The sequence below is a fragment of the Castor canadensis genome, chromosome 7 (assembly GCF_047511655.1).
Source record: "Castor canadensis chromosome 7, mCasCan1.hap1v2, whole genome shotgun sequence".
Classification (NCBI taxonomy): Eukaryota; Metazoa; Chordata; class Mammalia; order Rodentia; family Castoridae; genus Castor; species Castor canadensis.
Window position 1 is genome coordinate 158,834,542 of NC_133392.1, and position 22,166 is coordinate 158,856,707.

The following is a 22,166-nucleotide window of genomic DNA, read 5'->3' on the forward strand; positions in this document are numbered from 1 at the left end:
TGGAGGGAAAGGCTGAAAATTGGAGTAACTGGTGTTGGAAAAGGAATCTTTTCCTCCAACCTTCAGTCTTCAATGGCGGTCCACAGGCCTGGGGAGGACTGTTCCAGCAGGAACTGAGGAACTGTCCTCCCCAAGCCTCTCCCGTCAGGAGCGAGTACCAGCCTTTCACAGGGATGCACCTGTTGGTGCAGGGTGGGCTCCTGAGTGCAGAACTGAATAAGCCAGTGGGGGGTGGGCATCTACAAGTTCTTTTTTGAGCTCTTAAAGGGAGAACACCTGCCTGGCAAACTCAAGACCCTGAGTTCAAACCCCAGTACAGCCAAAAAAAAAAACATTAAAAGTAAGAGTAATTAAATACATCAGAGGGGCTAGCCCATGGGCATGCAGGACTCAACCATGACAGAGGGAGTTCAGGCACTTCAAGCCCTTCTAGGACAAATTCTCATAAAGTAGAACTGTTATGAGGGTTAGTGAAGGCGAGGCCCAAAACGTGTTTGGCCCTTAGTTTAGCATAGAGATGCCATCATAGATAGTGGTCCCTTGTATGCCACACACAGACAGACATGGCAGTCCGAGCTCCCCTTACTCCTGCTCTTCCAGACTTCTTCCTAAAGGGTACACTGGTCTTCTCACCCCTGCAGCAGGAGCACTGCGGGAAGGGGACTTGGGGATAATGGCGGGGATGGGGCTCCGGAGGCAGGAAAGAGGGGTCTGTCCAGCACTCTGGACAGGGCCTGCCTTGGCTCCACCCATGGCGTCTACTCTGGGCTTAGGTTCCTGAGGTCCCGCCAGAAGTGCGTTCGAGCTTCTGTCCCGAAGTTCATGGTGTGGTCCGCCAGGGTGGCCGTTGCCCTGCCAGCCAGTCTGGGGAGGGAAGCCCGCAGCAGATGGGCGGGGGACGCCTGCCAGTTTGCTGCAGCAACGGCCACGCGTCGCGGAGGCGTGTCCGGGCCAGCCCCAGAGGCTGAGGCTAGCAGCCAGGAGCCCGCACTCGGGACAGCCCCGCCTGCCGGTCACATGAGCTGCGACTGTCCTGCGGGTGGGAATCCGTAGCCAAAGGAGCTCCAAGGGGCTCCGGGTTGCCTCCTTTTGTGTGGGGGAGGGTGCTCAGTTTCCCCTTCCAAAACTGACAGAGGGGAAACCGGATGACCTCTAACTCCGTGGGCAGCTGAAGATTCTTTGGAGTGTTTAGAGTCTGGGAATTCAGCAACCAGGACCCTAATTCTGGCTGGGTCAGTACCCAGAGGCGAGGGCCAGAATAAAACTCCACCTCTCTCAGGTCCAGCTTGGGCCTTTTTTTTTTTTTTTAGCGGCACTGGGTTTGAACTCAGGGCTTGCACTTGCTAGGCAGGCGTTCTAGCATTTGAGCCGTGCCCCCATCCTCTTACCCCGCCACCCCCGTCCAGCTTGGAGCAGCTGGTGGGGTCTCTCTTATCAGTCCTGCGGCTGCTGAATCCCTTGCCGGGGCTCAAGGAAGGTCTCAGAGCACGCGCTGAACCCCAGTGGGGGAATGAATGAAGCAGGGCAGTGTTAGAAAGGACTGCCACCAGAGCCAGGAGAGAACTGCTCCCGCCCACCCTCCCGGTCCAGGGTCATCCCTATGGTGGGCCCGATGGCAGCCTATCCACACATCCCGCAACTCCGCCACAGATGGGACGCGAAGGCCGTAGGGGGATCCCTGGGGGCACCACTGTCCCCCACCCCCCCAGCCTTATCCGGCGCAGGAACAAAGGCGGGAGGTGCGAGCGGCGGGCTGCAGGACTCCGCGGGGCGGGGCGGGCGACACAGCCTCTTTAAAGCCGGGCAGCAGGCGCGGCGCTCACTACTTTGGCGCGGGCTGAGTCTACACTCGGTACCGCGTCCGGCGCTGGTCTCTGCTCTACGCGCTGCAGACGCAGGTCAACCCCCGCGTGGGACCCTCAGCGGCGGCCGCCGCTTTCACTAGGAGTATGGGACTGCCTCGTGGAGTAGGGGACGCGGCGGAGCTGCGCAAGGTAGGAGCCAAGCATTGGGGACTGGGGGCGGGGTTGGGGTCCTGGACCGCAATCCACCTAACTGCGGCCTCCACGCCCACCCATCGGCCCGCAGAGTCTGAAGCCGCTGCTGGAGAAGCGCCGGCGCGCGCGCATCAACGAGAGCCTGAGCCAGCTCAAGGGGCTCATCTTACCGCTGCTGGGCAAGGAGGTGAGTGCCCGGGCGCTCGGTCCCGGTTCCGCATCCTGGGGAACAGAGATGGAGGGTCCTGGGGCGCCTAGCGGGGTGGGCGGGAAGTTGTGCTTCTGCCGGAGGGGCGCCCAAGGCTGAGCCAAGGTGGCCACCGCAGGCCATAGCTTTCCTGGTGCGAAGCCTGTTCCAAGAGCGCAGTGCTCACGGTGGCAGCTGCCCGAGGTCTGTCTTGTTTCTCCGTCTCTGCTCCTCTCTCTCGTGGCTGGCGCAGAACTCTCGCTACTCCAAGCTGGAGAAGGCTGACATTCTGGAAATGACCGTGCGCTTCCTGAAGGAGCTGCCTGTGTCCACCTGCCTCGCCACAGCACCCGGTGAGTGACCCTATTCCCTCCTGCTCTGGGCCCTGCACCCCGCACGCCACTCTGCGCCTCATGCTGCTTTCTTCCCGCAGCGCCCCTGGACAGCTACCGCGAGGGCTACCGCGCCTGTCTGGCACGCCTGGCCCGTGTGCTGCCAGCTTGCTGCGTCCTGGAGCCCGCTGTGAGCGCACGCCTGCTGGAGCATCTGCGGCGGAGGGCGGCCAGCGCCACCCCTGACTGCGAACATGCTAGAGACTCCTCTGGTGGCCCATCCTCTCCAGCGACGCCGCCCGCACCTGCTGCTGCGCCCTCGCCGCCTGTGCCTCCGGGCGACCTCGGTCTTTGGCGGCCGTGGTAGCCTCTTGGCCTGTCCACGAATCCTACTGACTTTGAGGTACCTGGAGCACCGCTCAGGCCGAGGAAACTCTTCGTGGTGACTGCCATTCCTATGCCTTGGGAGACCAGCCCAGCACCCACACCCATGCTGGAACTGGCTGCTTGTGATTCATGTGGCCAGTGAAGGACCTTCAAGACTCAGCTGGAGAAAATAAGAGTTGTCCGGCCTCACCCCAGGTTGGGGGTGTCTGGGCAGGAGGAGAGGGGCAAATGCCTGCAGGGTGAGGAAGTTCCCCACTCCAGCTGGTGGAAGTGCCTCTGGAACTGGGCCAGCCATAAGCTGCCTGGGCAGTGACACACCTGCCCTACAGTTGGCAACAGATCAAGGCCTGATTCAGGAGCTCACCTGGGCCAGGTGCAGCCATCTGCTCTGATGGGTCACTACCTTCCCAATCCTGTTTGAGTCTACTTCCTGCCCAGCTGGGCTTGGGAAGCTGTATGCACACAGCAGCAATGGCCAGAGAGGCTCTGGTCACTCCCAAGGTTCTGCAGAGCACCAAGCAGGGAAAGGGACATGTAGGGCTGAACAGTTGTCACCTCCATGCTAGGCTGTCCTGGTCAATGATAGGGGTAGGGGTCATCCAGGTATTCATGCTTTTGGAGGTCAGGGCTTTGTTAGGGGTCTTGAGAAGGATGTATAAGGCTATATCTCTCCAGTATTAAAATAACGCCTGTGTCCCCCACACACCAGGCTGGGTGGTCTTGGGGTATGAGGAAGAGGTGAGACAAGAATGAGGCTACCCTGAGGCTTCAAGGAAGCTTGTTATCTTGGAGGACCTGAATCCAGGAGAGGGACAGAGCCAGTGGGAAGCCAGCAGGGTCCATACCATGGAAAGGCAGAAAGTGAAGACAGAGCGTCTGGTTGAGGAACAGGAAACACCTTTCTTTGTTTTCTCTTGCTAACTACTCCCTGAGACTGGTTACTGGAAGAAATATGTTCTTGAGACATTTCTTCTTCCCTGTGGCCTGAGAAAACTCAGGGAGGGGCCTGTGGATCTCAGGAGCTGGTGCCCCAGAGAAGGCTGGAGTGCTTGCTGCCCACTGTCAATCATAAACCCATCCTTTCCTGGGGATTTGTGGAGCATTGAAGGAGAGTTGTGAATTCTCCCCAGTCTCTAGTGTTAGAGACCAGGGCACTAGGGGGCAAGAAGACAGAACTGATGGGGTAAGTATATCAACCTATGCCCCACAAACCCATGATAACCTGGGCACTGATTTGGGTGGCAGGATGTGGGGGAAGCTATGTGCATTGCTGAAAAAAAAAAAAAACCAATGTTAGGATAAAGGGAACAGGACCCCAGCAAGGCTGTGCTGGGCCCAGGTGACTAGACTGTAAGCCCCTGGAGGGCAGTGCTGGAGCAAAATGCACCTCTATGTCCCCGAGGCACTGGGCACACAGTGGATGCTCAATAAACATGATGAACCAATGCACAGGTGATGTGATTGACCACGCTGTGCTTGAAATGTGAACCTCATTTTTTTCTTTTTTTGGTGGGACTGGGGTTTGAACTCAGGGCTCCATGCTTGCAAAACAGGCACTGTATCGCTTGAGCCATACCTCCAGTCCATTTTGTTCTGTTTTTTTGGAAATGGGGTCTTGTGAACTATCTGCCCAGGCTGGTCTTGAACTGTGATCCTCCCAACCTCAGCCTCCCAAGTAGCTAGGATTACAGGTGTGAGCAACTGGACAGTCTGATTTTTGCCTTAGCTCCCACCTCAAGCCCCAGGGATCACATTTGAATATTTGCTCCATCAGGGTCTTTGTTCCCACACATAAGTTTAATACAGGCTTAAACTCTCTATAGGCCCCGCTCCTCTTTTTAGTCATACCTGCCATTTCTTGCTTCTGAGTATCCCTCTCAGCCTCCAGTTCTGTAACTTGCATTGATCTGGCCCTAATCAAGTGACAGTGCAAACAGTCGTGGAGAGGGGGAGCGTGTGTGGATAGACTAGTGACTCACAGGGTCAGGTGCTCTGGGGAACCTGAATCGGGCAGCCAGCAGGCCCTGGCTTGCCTAGGTAGGTGCCCAAGTCAAGAAGCCGGAGTTTCCCAGCAGAATATGCTGGAACTCCCAGGAGGTCTCTGCTGGTACTCCCAGCTGAGCTTGTGAAACCACATGGGACTGTGGATACCTCCTTCTGGTAGCTCCCTGGTTGTGCCCAGAGCCCTGTCTGGTGGCCAAGGTGAGCAGGATAGTGGCTCCTTCAGTGTGGGAGGGAGGAGGCTTCAAGTAGAAGGACTTTTTATGACAAACAAGCCTCACATATGACCAAATGACCAGCCCTTGGGATATCTGTTCCACTATGATTCCATAACTGACTCTAACTTCCTGCCTGAAAAAAAAAAGCCCCCTATCTCTCTTCCATAAAACCTGTGGGAGAAATGACTCTCTGACCCAATGACACCAGAGCACTGAGCTGTCTGGGAACCCTTGGCTAATACGGACCTGGGACAGGCCCCACCTGTTCCTCTGGTCCCAGGTAATTAGGAAAGTTCACATCTGGCTTCCATGAGCTCAGGATAAAGAGTGGGTTGCCAAGGAGGAATCCTCTCATATAAACATTTCCAAATTGCTCTGCCCCACCTGTGAATCCAGGCTCCTGCAGGTGAGTCTCCTTCTGATTCACCTGGGACAGAAGCAGAATGAACTAGCTTACAGGAAAGGTCTGGAGGAACCTGTGGCTCTCACAGTCTTCCCTAAGCCCTCCTGTGCTTTGGGGTCTCCCCTCTGGAGGGGATTGTGGGATAAAGGGGGCTGTTCCATATTTCATGCAGCACCTACAACACAGTCTCTTCCAGTGGCTCAGCCTGAAGAGCTGAAAAGGTTGATGGTCTCAGCTGGGTTGGGGTAGCCTTGTCATTCTCATAAGGGGTCTGAAAGCCTCTCCTTGAGCACACACTCACAACATCTAGGCCATATTTATTTTTTGCTTGTTTTAATTTTTTTGCGTATTTACTTTTCAGAGATGTGCCAGGTTGCTAAAGTTCCCACCTGGTGGCATTATTTCCCCTGGCCTTAATTCCCATGTGGAAGCCCTACAAATGTGGCTGTCTCTGGGGGACTGTGTACATACCTCTGTGTGTGTGTGTCCCTGTATATCCCTAAGGCTGTGGTCACCTTTCCCAGAGCTGCCTGGGCATGCGATGTGGGGGAGAAAGCAGCCACCCACCGAGGGTTCCCAGTGAGTAACTAGTTTCGCTCAAGGGTTTTCAGAGGCCCTGGCAAAGTGTCAGGTGCTTAAAGAAGCTCTAATAAAACATGAATAATGGTTTCAGGAGCGTGAGAAAGGCTCTAGAAGACACACCTCGGGTGCACACATGATGTCTTGCTACAGGAGCTCCACTGGAGGGCAGCAAGGAGCAGGGGCGGGAAGGCTGGTCACTAACCTAGCAGCATGAATGAGGGGTTCCCTGGCCTAGGGGGAGTAGGTGAAGGGAGGAGGTTCCAAGCTGAGTATTTGCCCACTGCTGCTTCTGTTGTGGAAAGTGGGCCCAGAGCCACCCATCTCTGTTTTCAGTATATGAGAACTTTCAATAAACTTCAGAGAGCACTGGACCAAGTGTAGTTAGAAAACAAAATACCAAGCTGTGCTCAGTGGTTCACTCCTGTAATCCCAGCTACTTGGGAGGCTGAGGCAAGTGAATCCTTTGATCCCAGGAGTTCCAGGTCAGCATGGGCCAATAGTGACATCCGGTCCCTGGCTACTATACGCCCCCCCCACCAAAAAAGTAAGAACCATTCCAGACCTCAAAAACCAAAGGCAGCTTCAGGTTTTGTGGGGAGTAGATTTTGATGCCCTCTGTAATGAAACTAAAATAAAATGATTATTGTAAACTCCTGAGAATATTCAGAATGAAAAAGTAAGTCATAAAACCACTGGATACCTGTAATCCTAGCTACTCAGGAGGCAGAGATCAGGAGGATCGCAGTTTCATGCTAGCCTGGGCATATAGTTCATGATACCCCACCCTGAAAATATCCAACACAAAAAAGGGCTGGTGGAGTGACTCATGTGGTAGAGTGCTGCCTAGCAAGCCTGAGGCCCTGAGTTCAAAACACAACAAGAAAAAATAAAACAGTGGTATTTGGAAGTCCTGTTCCACCCCTGTGGTTTCTCTTTAAGCAATTTACCACCAGCCCTTCATGGAAATGCTTGCTGATGACACACTAGCCTCCCTCTGCTCCTAGAACATTCTAGTCCTCTATGTCTGTGCCTCTATGTTGAGCCTCAGCAGACTGGGGCAAATCGACCTGCACCAGAACTGACTCTGGAACTTCCCCAAGGATGGTAACAGGGTAGATACCTTCTACTCACTTCACACTCACAGGCTGTAATCAATAAATTCCCATAAGCTTTCACATCATTTGGGGTTGATTTTTTTTTGTCCTTATCTCTTCCATCTATCTGGGAAGTTTGAGTAATTCAGATTTCCAGGCCCACCTCCAGGGATTCACATCCCCTGTGTCTGAATCAGTGGCTGAAACCTGGCCTCAGGTGTACCTGCTCTAGCAATGATCCATCTAAGAATGGGGATTCCCAGGCACTGGAGTTGGGGGATGGGGAGTTAGTGTCTAATGAAGACAGTTTCAGTTTTTTCAGAGGAAAAGAGAGGGAATGGAGATGGTGGTGAAGGCTATATAAGAATTTGAATGTACTTAGTATCTGCACTGTACACTTAAGTGGTTAAGATGGAAATTTTTTACATTTTGCCACCAAAAAAATAAAGACACCTATCTGCAATGGGCAGAGAGAGCCCATCTCCAAAATAACCAGAGCAAAATGGAGTGGAGGAGTGGCTCAACCAGGAGAGTGCCTGCTTTTTTTTTTTTTTTACTGGAATTGTGGATTGAACTCAGGGCCTTGTGTTTGCTAGGCAGGCATTCTACCCCTTGAGCCTCTCCTGCTGCCCAGAACATCTGCTTTGTAATTGAGAAACCCTGAGTTCAAACCCTAGTCCCACCACCAAAGCAAAACAAAACAAAACAAAACAAAACAAAAACAGAGGAAGAGGAAGAGAGGACACAGAGACATAGGTAAGGAGGCCACATGAAGATAGAGACAGAGAATTCTCATATCTTCTTCTGCATTCAATGTGTTATGATATGTTGTGATGGTTAAAGTAGATGAAGAAAACCTGGCCTCAGTCAGGTGCCGGTGGTTCACAGCTGCAATCCTAGCTACTTAGTAGGCAGAGATCAGGAGGATCACAGTTCGAAGCCAGCCTAGGCAAATAGTTCTCAAGAACCTATCTCGAAAAACCCTTCACACAGAAAATGGCTGGTGGAGTGGCTCAAGTGGTAAGAGTGCCTGACTAACAAGCGTGAGGTCCTGAGTCCAAACCCCAGTGCTGCCAAAAAAAAGAAAGGAAAGCAAACCTGGCCTCATATCCATATATAGTTGGAAAAGGGAGGAGTGTTTTGGGGATTTTTTTTTTTTTTTAATTTTGAGACAGGTATTGCTTTGTAGCCCAGGCTGGCCTTGAATTCCCGATTCTCCTGCCTTAGACTCCTAAATGCAGGGCCTCTTGCTCACGTGTGTGTCCACCACTCCAGCCCTTTAAAAAATGTTATTTTGAGACTGGGTCTCAATAAGTTGTCCGTGCTGGCCCCCAACTTGCTACCTTCCTGCTTCTGTCTCTCTCCTGCCTCAGCCTCTTGAGTAGGTGAGATTACAGGCAAGCACCACCATATCCAACTAGTATTATTTTTCTTTTTCTTAAACCCAGGGTCTCATACATGCTGAATAAATGCTCTACCTCTTAAGTCATGTCCCTAATCCTTTTGTTTTTATTACTCAGGGCTTTGTGCTTGCAAAGCAGGCATTATACTGCATGATCCACACCTCCAGTTCATTTAGCTCTGGTTATTTTGGAGATGGGGTCTTGTGAACTATTTGCCAATGCTGCCCTTGAACCACATCCTCTGGATCTCAGCCTCCCAAGTAGCTAGGATTATAGGCATGAATCACTGAGAGATAGGGTTTTGCTAACCTTGCCCGGGCTGGCCCTGAACTCTCATCCCCTTTCTCCAGAGTAGCTGGGATTAGAGGCATGCACCACAGCTAATGTTAGTTTCTTATGGAATTTTTTGTTTGTTTTGTCAGCACTGGGGTTTGAACTTGGGGCCTCATGCTTGCTAGGCAGGCGCTCTTATGGCTTGAGCCACTCTAGGAGCCCAAGTGTTAGTTTCTTAAAGATTAGCTACAGTCGTGCATCTGAAACTATACCGATGTAATTTCATTACATTAAACTCCATTGATCTACCTTACTTTTTTTTCGTATGTGCGTATGGGATCAAACCCAGGTTCTTATGTGTGCAAGGCAAGCACTGTACCACTGAGCTACACTCATGGCCCCTAGCTTGCATTTTGAATGGATATTTTACCCATGCATGATTTGGTGACATCCTGCTTTGGTCAACTGGAAAATACTGGCTAGTGATATTTTATGTATACAGATCTTTCAAATATAGTTATTTCATTATACGACATCATCACACGTCAGGAAGTTGCCAGGAAACCACAGTACACTTGTAAGAGAATAAGAATGAAATGCAAGTGACATTTGAGTGTAATTATCAAATCATTTTGATTACATGGATCCCCTGAAAGAGTCCTGGCCACCTCTAGCGGCTCAAGAAGGTCACATTGGGAACTGCTGCCATAGTGCAGGTATATACTTAAGAAGCTAAGGCATGGACAATATGGAATCCTAAAAAGTACACAATCCCAAAGAGAACAGAAGAGGAAAACAGGAACAGAGGACAGGTGGAATGGATAGTAAATCATACAGCAAAAGGTATTTATTTTTTATTTTATAAATATTTTATTAGGATATAGTCATTATGCAGGGGGAGATTTGTAGTAACAATTCAGATTAGACTTACATTGTGCATTATTTACATTGCCCCCATTTTCTCTCCTCCTCAGCCCCCTCCCCACCCCACTTAAAGCAAATGCAAGAGGCTTCTTTGTTTCGTTTCATATAGGTATATGAAGTCCATCAGCTGTGTATTCTCACCTTAATCTCCTTTCTCACCCTCCCCCCCCACTCACTGTACCTATTTTACAGTCCTGTCTTTTGTTATTAATATTTTAGTTGATTACAAAGAGCAAATGGTATTTAAATGCCGATATATTGACGACTTCATTAGGTATCAATGATGCAAATGCCCCAGCTGGAAGACAAGGATCATCAGCCGCATGGAAAGGCAGGATGCTATTGCTACTATCACTATATGGAGACATGTTTGAACTAAAAAGGCACAAGAAGTGCATCATGGGAACACTAACCAAAGGAAAACTACAGCGGTCACACTGATATCAGACAAACAGATTGCAGAATGTGATACAGTATGTGATAATATGTCATCAAGAAGACAAAAAATTCTGTCTAGGAGTAGTTTCTGTGATAAAAAAAATTCTAAATATGTAGGCACTTAGTAATTGGGTTTCAAAATGCAAGAAGCAAAAACTGATAACTGGCTGGGCATAGTGGCTCACAACTGTAATCCCAACACCTGGGAGTCAGAAACAGAAGGCTCATGAGTTTAAGTAAGACTTGTCCCAAAAAATAAAAATAAACAAACCAGATAACAGAAAGAAATAATCAAATCCACAATGATAGCTGAAGATTTCAACACTTCTCTCCGAGTGACTGATAAACAAGTAGACTGACAAGCTGAACTGTGTAGAAGACTGGAATAGCATTATGGACAAGTTTGATTTAGTTGACCCTCATTGACTCTTGAACCCAACATCAGCAGAATACACACTATTTCAAACACTCACAGAAAAATTACACAGTAGGCCATCTGCTGGGTTATAAAACAAGGTTAGTAAGGCTAAAGGAAATGAAATTATACAGAGAATGTTCTTTGGCCACAACAGAATTAAGTTAAAAGCAACAACAGAACAATAGCTGCAAGGCGTGGGGTGGCTCAGTGGTAGAACACTTGCCTTACCTAGCATTTGTGAGCCCCTTGGTTTTCTTGTTTCTTTCTTTTTTTGGTGGTATGGGGTTTGAACTCAGGGATTTACACTTGCTAGACAGGTGCTCTATCACTTGAGCCACTCCACCAGTGAGGCCCTGGATTTGATCCCCAGCTAAGTAAGAAAGAGAGAAAGAGAAGGAAAATTCACAGATAGTTGAAAAGTAAACAACAGACGAATAACTCATGAGTCAAAGGTGAAAACACAAGGAACACTACACAATGAAAATGAAAACACAACACATTAAAATTTGTGGGATACAACTAAACCAATGTTTATAATTAAACATATGGTTTTAAAAAGATAATAGAAAAGAACTGTCCAAAATAAGTTATTTAAAGTTCCATCTTAAGCAATTAGAAAAAGATTAGCTAATTAAACCCAAAATAGGTACTAAAAAGAAGAAAGTAAGAAAGATAAGAAGGCAAGAGGTTTAGCTCAGTGGTAGAACATGTACCTAGTGTGTGCACAGTCCTGGCTGCTGTCCCCAGCACCACAAGATCAATCAATGAAAAGTGAAATACAATTACACACCTATTACAATGGCCCAGATTGAAACACTGATGTCACCAATGCTGGTGAGATGTGAAGGAGCCAGAACCCTACTTACTGCTGGAGGGTGTGAAATAGTACAGCTGCTTTGGAAGACAGGGAGGTAGTTTTCTAAAAGAACCTAAACATGTTCTTACTATGCAGTCCAGCAATCACATTTCTTGGTATTTACCCAAAGGAGGTGAAAACTTATTTCCACACAAAATGTGTCCATATTTATATGCTGCATATTTATAGCAGCATATAGTAATCACATAGCAGAATATTATAAACATAATTGTCCAACTGGGAGAAAACCAAATCGTCCTTCAGTAGGTGAATGAATAAATAAACAGTGAAACATTCAGACAATGGCTTATTACTCAACACTAAGAAGTACATACTACTAGCTGGGCACCATGGCTCACACCTATAATCCTAGCTACTCAGGAGGCAGAGATCAAGAGGATGGCAGTTCAAAGCCACCCCAGGCAAATAGTTTTTGAGATCCTCTCTCAAAAATACCCACCACACATACAAAAAAGGGGCTGGAGGAGTGGCTCAAGGGTAGGCCCTGAGTTCAAGCCCCCCCCCAAAAAAAAGAAAGAAAGAATTATCAGAGGGCTAGGGGTGTAACTCAATGGTAGAGCACTTGCCTACCATGTGCTTGCCTTGGGTTTAATCCCCAGTACTGCAAAAAAAAAAAAAAAAAAAGAAAGAAAGACTTCCCTGACTGCCATCCCCTATCTCCCCCGTATACCAAAGATTGAACCCAGGGCCTGAGTTTCAACACCAGCCCTTTCCTTCTTTGTCCAGGCTGGCCTCAAACACTCGATCTTTCTGCCTCCACCTCCCTAATGGCTGAGCATGTGCCACCACGCCTGGCTCTACCTCACCTTATGAGGCCACCATTAATCTGATGCCAAAACCAGACAGAGAAATTACAAACAAAACTGTAGCTCAATATCTTTCAACATCTTTCACATAGATGTAAACATTCTTAATATTTCTCAGTTGAAGCCAACAATAAAGTATTAGATGTCATGACTGATGGGATTTATGCTAGGAATGCAAGATTTTTACTAACATTAAAAAAATTAACCTTTGTTGGCAGAGTGGCTCAAGTGGTAAGCACCCACCTAGCAAGCATGAGGCCCTGAGTTCAAACCCCAGTACTGCCAAAAAAAAAAATACAAAAAAAAAAACCAAAAACCCAAAAAACCCTAGGGCTGGCGGAATGGCTCAAGTGGTGGAGTGCCTGCCTAGAAAGTGTGAGGGCCTGAGTTCAAACCCAAATACCACACACACACACACACACACACATATTAATCTTGAGCACACCTGCAGTGCAAGAGACCCAATCTTCAAAATAATCAAAGCAAAATGGACTGGAGGTCCTTTTGGTAGGCTGAAGCAGGAGGATTTGAGCCTAGTAGTTAGATGCCAACCTGGGCAGTATAACAAGACCTCAACTCAAAAATAAACAGACTGGGTATAGTGTCTTGTGCCTGAAATCCCAGCTACTCAGGAGGCAGAGATCCAGAGGTTCAAGGTTCCAGGTGAACCTGGGAAAAAGTTCATGAGACCTCCATCTCATGATAGGCTTGGTTTTGCTCACCTGTCATCTCAGCTACTGCAGGAAGGATAAATAGGAGAATGGTGGTCTCAGCCAGCCCAGGGAATAAAGTGAGAACCTATCTCAAAACTAACCAGAGTAAAATCAACTGGAAGCATGGCTCAAGAGGAAAAGCTCCTGCTTAGCAATCAAAAGACCCTGAGTTCAAAAAAAAAAAAAAAAAGGTAACTTATGTAATTACCAAATTAACAGAAAATTTATAATAATCTCAGTAGATGCAAAGCAGCTATCAAATCCAGCTCCACTCACCACTCACCACAAACTCTGAGCAAACAGAAGGAAAGGGCTGGGGATGTGGCTCTGTAACAGAACAGTTGCCTAGCATTCAAGACTCCATCCACAGCGTTGCCACCCCCAACATAGAAGGAAACTTCCTCACCTCCACAAAGGATGGCTACAAAAACTCTGCAGCTACGATTATGCTTAATGGTGAGAGCCTGAGTGCTTTCTTCACAGAGCAAGAAAGCCTGCTTTTACCACATTTTTTTGTTGTTGTTGGCAGCACTAGGGTTTGAACTCAGGGCCTCACACTTGCTAGGCAAGTGCTCTTACTACTTAAGCCACTCTGCCAGCCTGTTTTCACAGGCTGTTTTTTTTTTTCTTTTCTTTTTTTCCAGATAGGGTCTCTTGAACTATTTGCCTAGGGCTTTGAACTGCAATCTTCTTGATCTCTGCCTCCTGAGTAGCTAGGATTACAGGTATGAGCCACTGGCCCCCAGCTTTTGTGTGTGTATGTGTGTGTGTATGTGTGTGTGATACTGGGATTTGAACTAGGGCTTCATGCTTGCTAGGCAGGCACTCTACCACTTAAGCCACTCTTCTAGCCTTACAACATCTATTAAACATTTTGTAGGAGGTCCTAGCCAGGTCAATAAGAAAAAGAAATAATTACAAAATACTCTGACAACTCAATAATAAGACATATAGCCCAACTTTTAAAATGCACAAATCTGAAGAGACATTCACAAAGAAACAAATACAAATGACTAATAAATTTATGGGAACTCACTTAGTATCATTAGCTCTCACAGAAATGCAAGTTAGAACCACAGTGAGAAACTACTACAAACCCAGGATGGCCAGGCTGTGAACCAGTACACTGCTGTTGGGAAAGCGAAATGGTACAGTCACTATAGAAACAGTGTGGCAATTTTTTTTGGTGAGACTGGGGTTTGAACTCAGGGCTTCACATTTGCAAAGCAGGAGCTCTACCACTTGCGTTGCACATCTATTCCATTCAGCCCACTTTGCTCTGGCTGGTTGGTGTGGACATTGAAACCACACAGGACAGGGACCAAATATAGCAAGAACATTCTTCAAGGTAAGAGAGGACATGGCCGTGGGTCAGATGACTGCACCAAGGATAATGGGGTGTATATTCTGAGGTCATGAGGATCAAAGCTGAGTGTGTTTACAGGGAAAGGTGGCAAACGGTCTAGAAAATGGACGAGGGGCAAGACATTATTTTTGAGAAACTCTGGGTTGAAAATGTAAAGAAAGAATCTGGCTAGAGAGAGAAGAGAGAGAATGAAAGAGATTGTAAAGAATCCTTATATTCACACAATGAAATATTGTATAGCAACAAATACAAGCTGCTGTGTGCTAAACTACTGATACGGATAGTGATTACTGTTAGGGAGGAGGGCTGCTGGGTCCAGGAGAGGTTGGGAAGGGTACTTCCAGATATGATGTCTTAGCCAGGATGCTGGTGGCTCGTGCATGTAATCCTAGTTACTTGGGAGGCAGAGATCAGGAGAATCATGATTAAGAGCCAGTCGGGACAAATAGTTCATGAACTATTTGTTGAGAATACCCAACACAAAATAGGGCTGGTAGAGTGGTTCAAGTGATAGTGCTCCTGCCTAGCAAGCCTAACAAGCATGAGGTTGCCCAAGTTCGAACCCCAGTATGGCCAAAAAAAAAAAAAAAAAGAGAGATTTGCTGTCTTTCTTGATCTGGGGCAGTCATTTAAACAGGTATGTTCACTTTATGAGAGGTAATTGAGGGATATAATGATGACTTGCCCGTTTTTCTGCATAAATGCCTTGCTTACTAACATCTAGATATTTTCTGCACTGTGTGGCATTGTACGTAAGGTACTTGTGCCTAGCAGCGGGCCTGGTATGTACAAGGTGCTATCACAGACTTGCTGGTGCATGGGAATGAATGGTAGTCATTAACTGTTACGATGTCAGCTGCCATTTGTTGAGCTTCCTGTGCACAAGCACTGCTCTCAGTGCCTTGTGTTCACTCATTCTGTCCCCATGAACACTGTGAGTAGAGACTATTATTATCCTTATTTTGTAGATGAGGAAACTGAAGTGCAGAGGGGTCAAGGCACTTATCTAAGGTCACACATCTGGGAAGTACCTGGAGATGGATTCATGCTGTTGAGCCCGGAACCCCTTGCTCTTTTGTTTGGTTTTGTTTTGGTTTTGCAGTGCTGAGGCTGGAACCCAGGGCCTCTCACATGCTAGGCAAGTGCTCTGCCTCTGAGCTACATCTCTAGCCCTGCCTTGATCTTACAGCCTCTTCAATAATGTAGTTAGCCTCCTCCTGACCAGCTATGTACCCCCTTGTTTATTTTTTTATTTTTTTGAGGTACTGGGGTTTGAACTTAGGGCCTATACCTTGAGCCTCTCCACCAGCCCCTTTTTGTGAAGGGTTTTTCGAGATAAGGGTCCTCGAACTATTTGCTTTAGCTGGTTTTGAACCTTGATCCTCCAGATCTCTGTCTCCTGAGTAGTTAGGATTACAGGCATGAGGCACCGGTGACTATTTTTATTTATTTATTTATTTATTTATTTTTAATTCGTGGTGTTAGGGATGAAACTCATGGCTTTGTGAATGCTAGGCAAATATTCTACCACTGTGCCAGATCCCAAACCCCTTACTCAAATTTTAACACATTTTACTGAATCAAGGAAAATTCTACTTTCCTGACATATGTGATAATAAGAAGTTGGAGTATCATTATATGCTTCCTAAGGGTCCTGGAGAAAAAATGGCAGCTCCATGAATCAAGTGACGGTCATTTGAAGAGTCCAAGAGTCCTGCTTGCTAGTGGTGTCTCACTTGAGCTCCCAGGATTGTGAGAGTGAATCTTACACAGAGGGACCTCATCTCACAGACTCCTGGGTATATACCCAAGGCTGGAGCCCAAGAGTCATCAGGTTGAGCTGGGTGCTGGTGGCTCACGACTGTAATCCTAGCTACTCAAGAGGCTGAGATCTGGAGGATTGAGGTTCGAAGCCAGCCTGGACAAATAGTTTGTGAGACCCTATCTTGAAAAAAAATTCATCACAAAAATAGGGCTTTTGGTGTGGCTCAAGATGTAGGTCCTGAGTTCAAACCCCAGTACCACAAAAAAAAAAAAAAAAAAAGACTTACCAGGTTCTGCTGCAGAGTGGGAACCCCAAAGGAAGGGCTGTTTTCCTCCACAGTACAATAACTCCAGTGGGATTTGGTGTCCTGCTACCATCCTTGAGGGGGTGCATAGCTGGGTGCCAGTGGCTCAAGCAGTAAGAGTGCAAGCGTGAGGCCTTGAGTTCAAACCCCAGTACTACCAAAAAAAAAAAAAAGAGAAAAGAAAAAGAAAAGCCGGGTGCCAGTAGCTCACATCTGTAATCCTAAATACTTACTTAGAGGCTGAGATCAGTAAGGTTAGGGTTCCAGGCCAGTCTGGCTGGGCAAGGAATTTGAGAGACTCCATCTCTAAAGTAACCAGAACAAAAAGGACTGGAGGTGTAGCTCAAGCAGTAGAACATCTGCTTTGGAAACACAAAGCCCTGAGTTCAAACCTCAGTCCCACAAAAAAAAAAAAAAAAAAAACCTGAGGGAAAATTCTCTGCTTTCCAGCAAGAGCTGCAGGTGGGATGCGGCATGTGAAATTTTACCCTATCACTAGGTGGCACCACAGGTCCACTGCGCTTTGCCCTCCTGTTCAGCAGTTCATAGGAGCAAAGCCAAGAATGTCAAGGGCAAAAGACACTTTAAAGCCCTTAATTTACAGGCACCAGAGCATGGCTATAATTCCAGATTTAAAGTTTGACCTACTTAACGTCAAAGAAGTGATTTCTAAATACTTCTTTTGGAAAATGAATCTATGCCTGCTCTAAACTCATGGGTGTTTTTCTTCTCCATGTAATGACCCATTTATTCTCAGCTTTCCCTCTTGGATTATGGATCCTATTTCCAAATGGGTTGCTTATTAGTTTTAGGTTCCTTGGAGTGTTTTGTTCTGGGGGCAGAGCACATGACCCTAAAAGTTAACTTAGGGGCTGGGGAACATGAGGTCAGGGGTTTGCCCAAGCAGCCATGTATGTTGACCCTCAGGATGGCTGTCACCCGTTTGGGAACCAAGCACTACACTTCAGTATTTACTCAGGTGTCCTGCTGTAACATGCTCAGGGATGGGAGGCATAATCACAAAGTGCCCATCATCCCTGGAACTCAGCAGAGGAATGCCACTAACACTGAAAGAAATATCCAAGCTGTATGATCACAGAGGCCAAGTTCCCACTCCCAGCTGCATCCTGTGCCTGACACCCAGAGGACATGCCAGTCTCTAGAGAACCCTGCAGCCTCTTTCTCTCAGCTTGAACTGGGCAGTCTCCTCTTCTGGGCCTAGGCCACCTGGGTCCCTACAGCCTGGATCCCAGGACAGCTGGGCTTCCCCAGAAGCTTACTCAGACTCGGATGGCCCTTCCTCCAGTCCAAGCACGTTAGGAATGTCAATCTGCTTACTGCTTGTGACAATCCTATGCACAGGTACTGTGGGCTCCCCATTTTCCTCAGAGAGGAAATTGAGGTGCAGATGACAAAGAGCCAACTTAAGGCCACACAGCCCACATGGGCTCATTGCTCTCAGTCCTGTTCCATGCCACCTTCTCTCCGATCAGCTCAATTGTCCTCAGTGCTCTGCTACCTCAGTCCCAGAAGGTCGGGACTCACCAGTTTGTTAAGGGTGGCCTTAAGTCAGGCAGATACTGGCTGGCTGAATGTCCATCCGCGTACTCAGAGGACCTGCTCTGTGTGGGAAGGAGAGAGGTGGGCTCTGTACAGCACCCAGGGATGTCTTCTCATGCCCTAGAGCTGGACTGCCATGTGTCTTCTGTCTCACCCCATGGCCAGGAGTGGGTCAGACGAACTGTGCTCATCTCCACATTGGCTGTTCCTAGGGCACATGCCAGTATTTATTAACACTCTTCTGTTGCATGACTGAATTATGAATTCAAACTTACACAAGGCCAAGTCTTCAGCTTAAAAATGATATTTCTTGGGCTGGGGGTGTAGCTCAATGGTAGAGCACTTGTCTACTAGCATCACTTGACATGCACTTTTGTAGTGTTGGGTTCCATTCCCAGCACTACAGAAAAAAACAAACATTTCTTTTGTTTAATGGGTGAAGTATGCACAGTTAATGCTTTAGAGTATGGAAGTGCATGTCATCTCTTACCTGTTTAGTCCCTCAGCACTAATTGCAGTCCTGATGAAGTAACTATGGCATGGGCTGGGTAGATGGTAAAGTGATGATGGGAAGGAGGGAGCAGGACTGGTAGGCTCTTAACCACCAGGTGGCCTCCCTACTTCCCTAAAATATAAAGGAAAAAAAATGACCCATAGTCCTACTTCCCAGATACTTTTTTTGTGTGGTGCTGGGGTTTGAATGTAGGGCCTACATCTTGAGCCACTTCACCAGCTCTTTTTTGTGTTGAGTTTTTTGAGATAGGGTCTCATGAACTATTTGCATGGGCTGGGTTTGTACTATGATCCTCCTCGTCTCTGCCTCCTGAGTAGCTAGATTACAGAAGTGAGTGACCTGAGCCCGGCACCTCATTCATTTTTTTAAAAATTGTGACACCAACAGAAAAAAAAATGCATAAAGTATATGTGTAGAGTGGGAAATTGTAAATCTGCACAGTCACCCAGGCTGAAGAGGAAAGGTTAACACTCTCCCCAGCTCCTGCACCTCCATGTTCTCTCCCTGTCATTCATTGAGAGGCTCTAACTATGCTACTTTTGATGATAATTATTTCCTTTTTCCTGTTGGCAGTACTGGGGTTTGAACTCTCTGGGCCTTATGCTTGCTAGCAGGCGCTGTATCACTGAGCCACTCCAGCAGCCCTTCATTTCCTTGTTTTGTGTGGGTCTGAGCATGCGTCCTACCATTTGAGCCACCCCCTTTTTTTTGGCAGCACTGGGGCTTGAACTCAGGGTTTCACACGAGGCATGGGCTCTAGCGCTTTAGCCCTCCCTCTAGCCTTTTTTTCTCTGGTTATTTTGGAGATAGGGTCTTGCTTTTTGTCCAGGTGGGCCTGGACCTCAATCCTCCTATTTTATGCTTTCTGAAGTAGCTGGTATGAAAGATGGGGGTCTCATGAACTTTTTGCCCAGGCTGGCCTGGAACTGTGATTCTCCCAATCTCAACCTCTCAAGTAGTTAGAATTACAGAGGTGAGCCACCAGTGCCTGGCTATCCAGCCCTTTTGTTTTCGTATTTTGTTTCTGAGATAGGGTCTTGATAACTATTGCCCTGGCTGGACTCAAACTTGAGGTCATCCTGTAACCTCTTACAGGAGCCACATAGCTATTTTCCTTGTTTACTTTATTGCTTCACTGCCTATTTAGCTTTTCCTTATAGAGCTTTAGGTCCTTGCACGTGGCTTCTTTCACATCTTCCTCCCTTTCCTCAATATTGTAATTTCCTGTTGTGAGAAGCTGAAATTCATTGTTTTTCTTGATGTGATGTTCCATTGCAAATACACTGCAATTAACCCATCGGGTCTGTGGTTGGTAAGCATTGAGTTATTTCCATTTTGGTGTTGTTCGTGTTTTCTGAACTCCTCTAAAACTGTATCTGGATTTTTTTTTTTTTTTTTACTTTTTGCAGTACTGGGGTTTGAATTCAGGGCCTCACACTTACTAGACAGGTAGTCTATCACTTGAGCTACTCTGCCATCACTGGATGCATTTCTTCATGCTCAATATATAGTTTATATACCTAGTTGTAGAACTTCTAGTCAAAGGGTATAGCTATTAGTAATTTTAGTAATGTTTTCTTACTATTTATTCTTAGTAAACATTAGTAGTACAAGGGGATTTCACTGTGGTAATATACAATACTTTAGTAACTATTTTCAATTGTGTTCTAGAAAGGTTATACCAGCTTGCATTCCCATAAGTACTCCTATCACTGTGTGTGTTTCTTGCTACTTCATGTTCTACACTCCACCCTGACATGAAAAAACACTAAAATAGCTAAGTGGTCAGAAGGTAATGGTGCAAAAATATACAGAATGAAAAGTAAAAACCTTTTCCCCAAAGGTTAACACTACAACAATTTCATAAGTATTCTTCCATAAAAAACAGAAAAAATGAACAATTACTTTAAGTATTTAAAATTTTTTTTTATTCATCTTTTGTTTTTGTGATATTGGAGATTGAATTCAGGGGCTTCCACTCATTAGGCAAGTAGCCCTACCATTTGAGCCACACCTCTGGTCCTAAGATTTTTTGTTTAATTAACTTACTTGAGACTATCTCAAATAAGTTAATTAAATAAGGTAAGACTGTGTTGCCCAAGCTGGTCTCAAACTGAGGGCTCAAGAAATCCTCCTTCTTAAGCTTCCTGAATACTTGGGACCACAGGTGCACACTATAGCCAGCTGTTTATTCTTTTCCTGGGCTGGGAGTGTGGCTCAGTGTTAGAGCACTTGACTAGTTCTTGTGAGGTCCTGGGCTAGATCCCCAGGACTGCAAATAAGTTTTTTTTTTTTTCAATGAGTTATGAATGTATTTGCTGTTGGCAAGTAAATCAATTATAAATGGTCCCTCTTCTAGGATGGTCAAATTATGCCTTTTTGACGTTGTAATGGTGCAAAATGATGTGCATTCGTAGAAGCCATACTTATATGTTGTATGATTCCCTCTCGTGACGCTGGGCAGACACAGTGAGCCACGGTTACGTCAGCCACACGATCACAGATCACAAGGTCAAACAGCTGACTGTGTACAGTGTACTGTGCTGCCAGCATCTTGGGAGATCACCTGGATTGAGTAAATGACATGAAATATTCAACACTTTACTATAAAACAGGCTTTGCACTTGGGGGTTTTGCCTAACTTCAAGGCTAATGTAAGTATGTTGAGACTATTCAATGTGTTCAGGAAGTTAGATATACTGAACTTATTTTTGACTTAGGATGTTTTCAGTTTATGATTGGCTTATTGGGATGTAGTGCTATCACAAGTGGAAGAGCATCTGTACCTCAATTGTTCATGAATTGTTTTATTGAGTACACACTATGTACTAGGCACCCCTCCAGGATCCTGGCATGTATCAGTGAACAAAATAATAAAAAAATTTCTGTCCATGTATTCTACTTGGGAGAAACATAATTAAGTAGATGGTAAAGTATTGTTAAGTGATGTGCTAAGAAGAAAAATGAGAGAGAACAGGGAGTACTGAGTGAGCATGGGGAAACTGCTTCTTTAGAAGGTGATATTTGCCTGGAAAGAGTGGTCCAGGCAGAGGGAGGAGCATATGCAAAAGCCCTGAGGCATGCATATTTAAGGACTACTAGGGAGACCAGAGTGGCTGGAGGGACAGATGAGGCCACAAGCATGGGTGTTCTTGTTACCACAGCAGCAACAAGAAATCAGATCCTAGATCTATTTTGAATGCAGAGCCTGTAGGTTACTAATGGTTTGGATGAGGGGTGTGAAAGAAAGAAGGGAGTCAAGGATGACTCCCTAGTTCTTAGCTTGGGCCAGTGGAAGGAAATGCAATGGGGGAGGACTGGAGAGGAGAAAGCTCAGGGAGGTCAGGACCAGGTAAGTGTGAGGTGCCTCACATGCAGACCAAGTGGGAGTCAGTGCCGGCAAGAGGGCATAGGGGTATGGAATTTCAGAAGAAACCAGGCTGGTTAGAGCTGTGTACTACATAGAGGAGCCAGGGCCTAACCTGGAGAGTCCAAGCTGGAGGTCTCCAAAGTCTTGAGAGGAGCATGAGGAGGAGACACAGCAGAACAGGCAGCAGCATGGCCAGTGAGGAGGGAGGAAGGAGTGCACGGTGATGGTGGTGGT

At 46.9% G+C, this 22,166-nt stretch overlaps 1 protein-coding gene across 1 annotated transcript; it reads left to right on the top strand.

Moving 5' to 3' along the window:
• Nucleotides 1–1,810: 1,810 nt before the first annotated feature.
• Hes2 (hes family bHLH transcription factor 2) lies at nucleotides 1,811–4,391 on the top strand. Its single transcript, XM_020166673.2, has 4 exons — nucleotides 1,811–1,994; nucleotides 2,089–2,184; nucleotides 2,438–2,537; nucleotides 2,618–4,391. The coding sequence occupies exons 1-4, from the start codon at nucleotides 1,950–1,952 to the stop codon at nucleotides 2,881–2,883; spliced, it is 507 nt and encodes a 168-aa protein (XP_020022262.1). The 5' UTR covers nucleotides 1,811–1,949; the 3' UTR covers nucleotides 2,884–4,391.
• The last annotated feature ends 17,775 nt before the right edge of the window (nucleotides 4,392–22,166 follow it).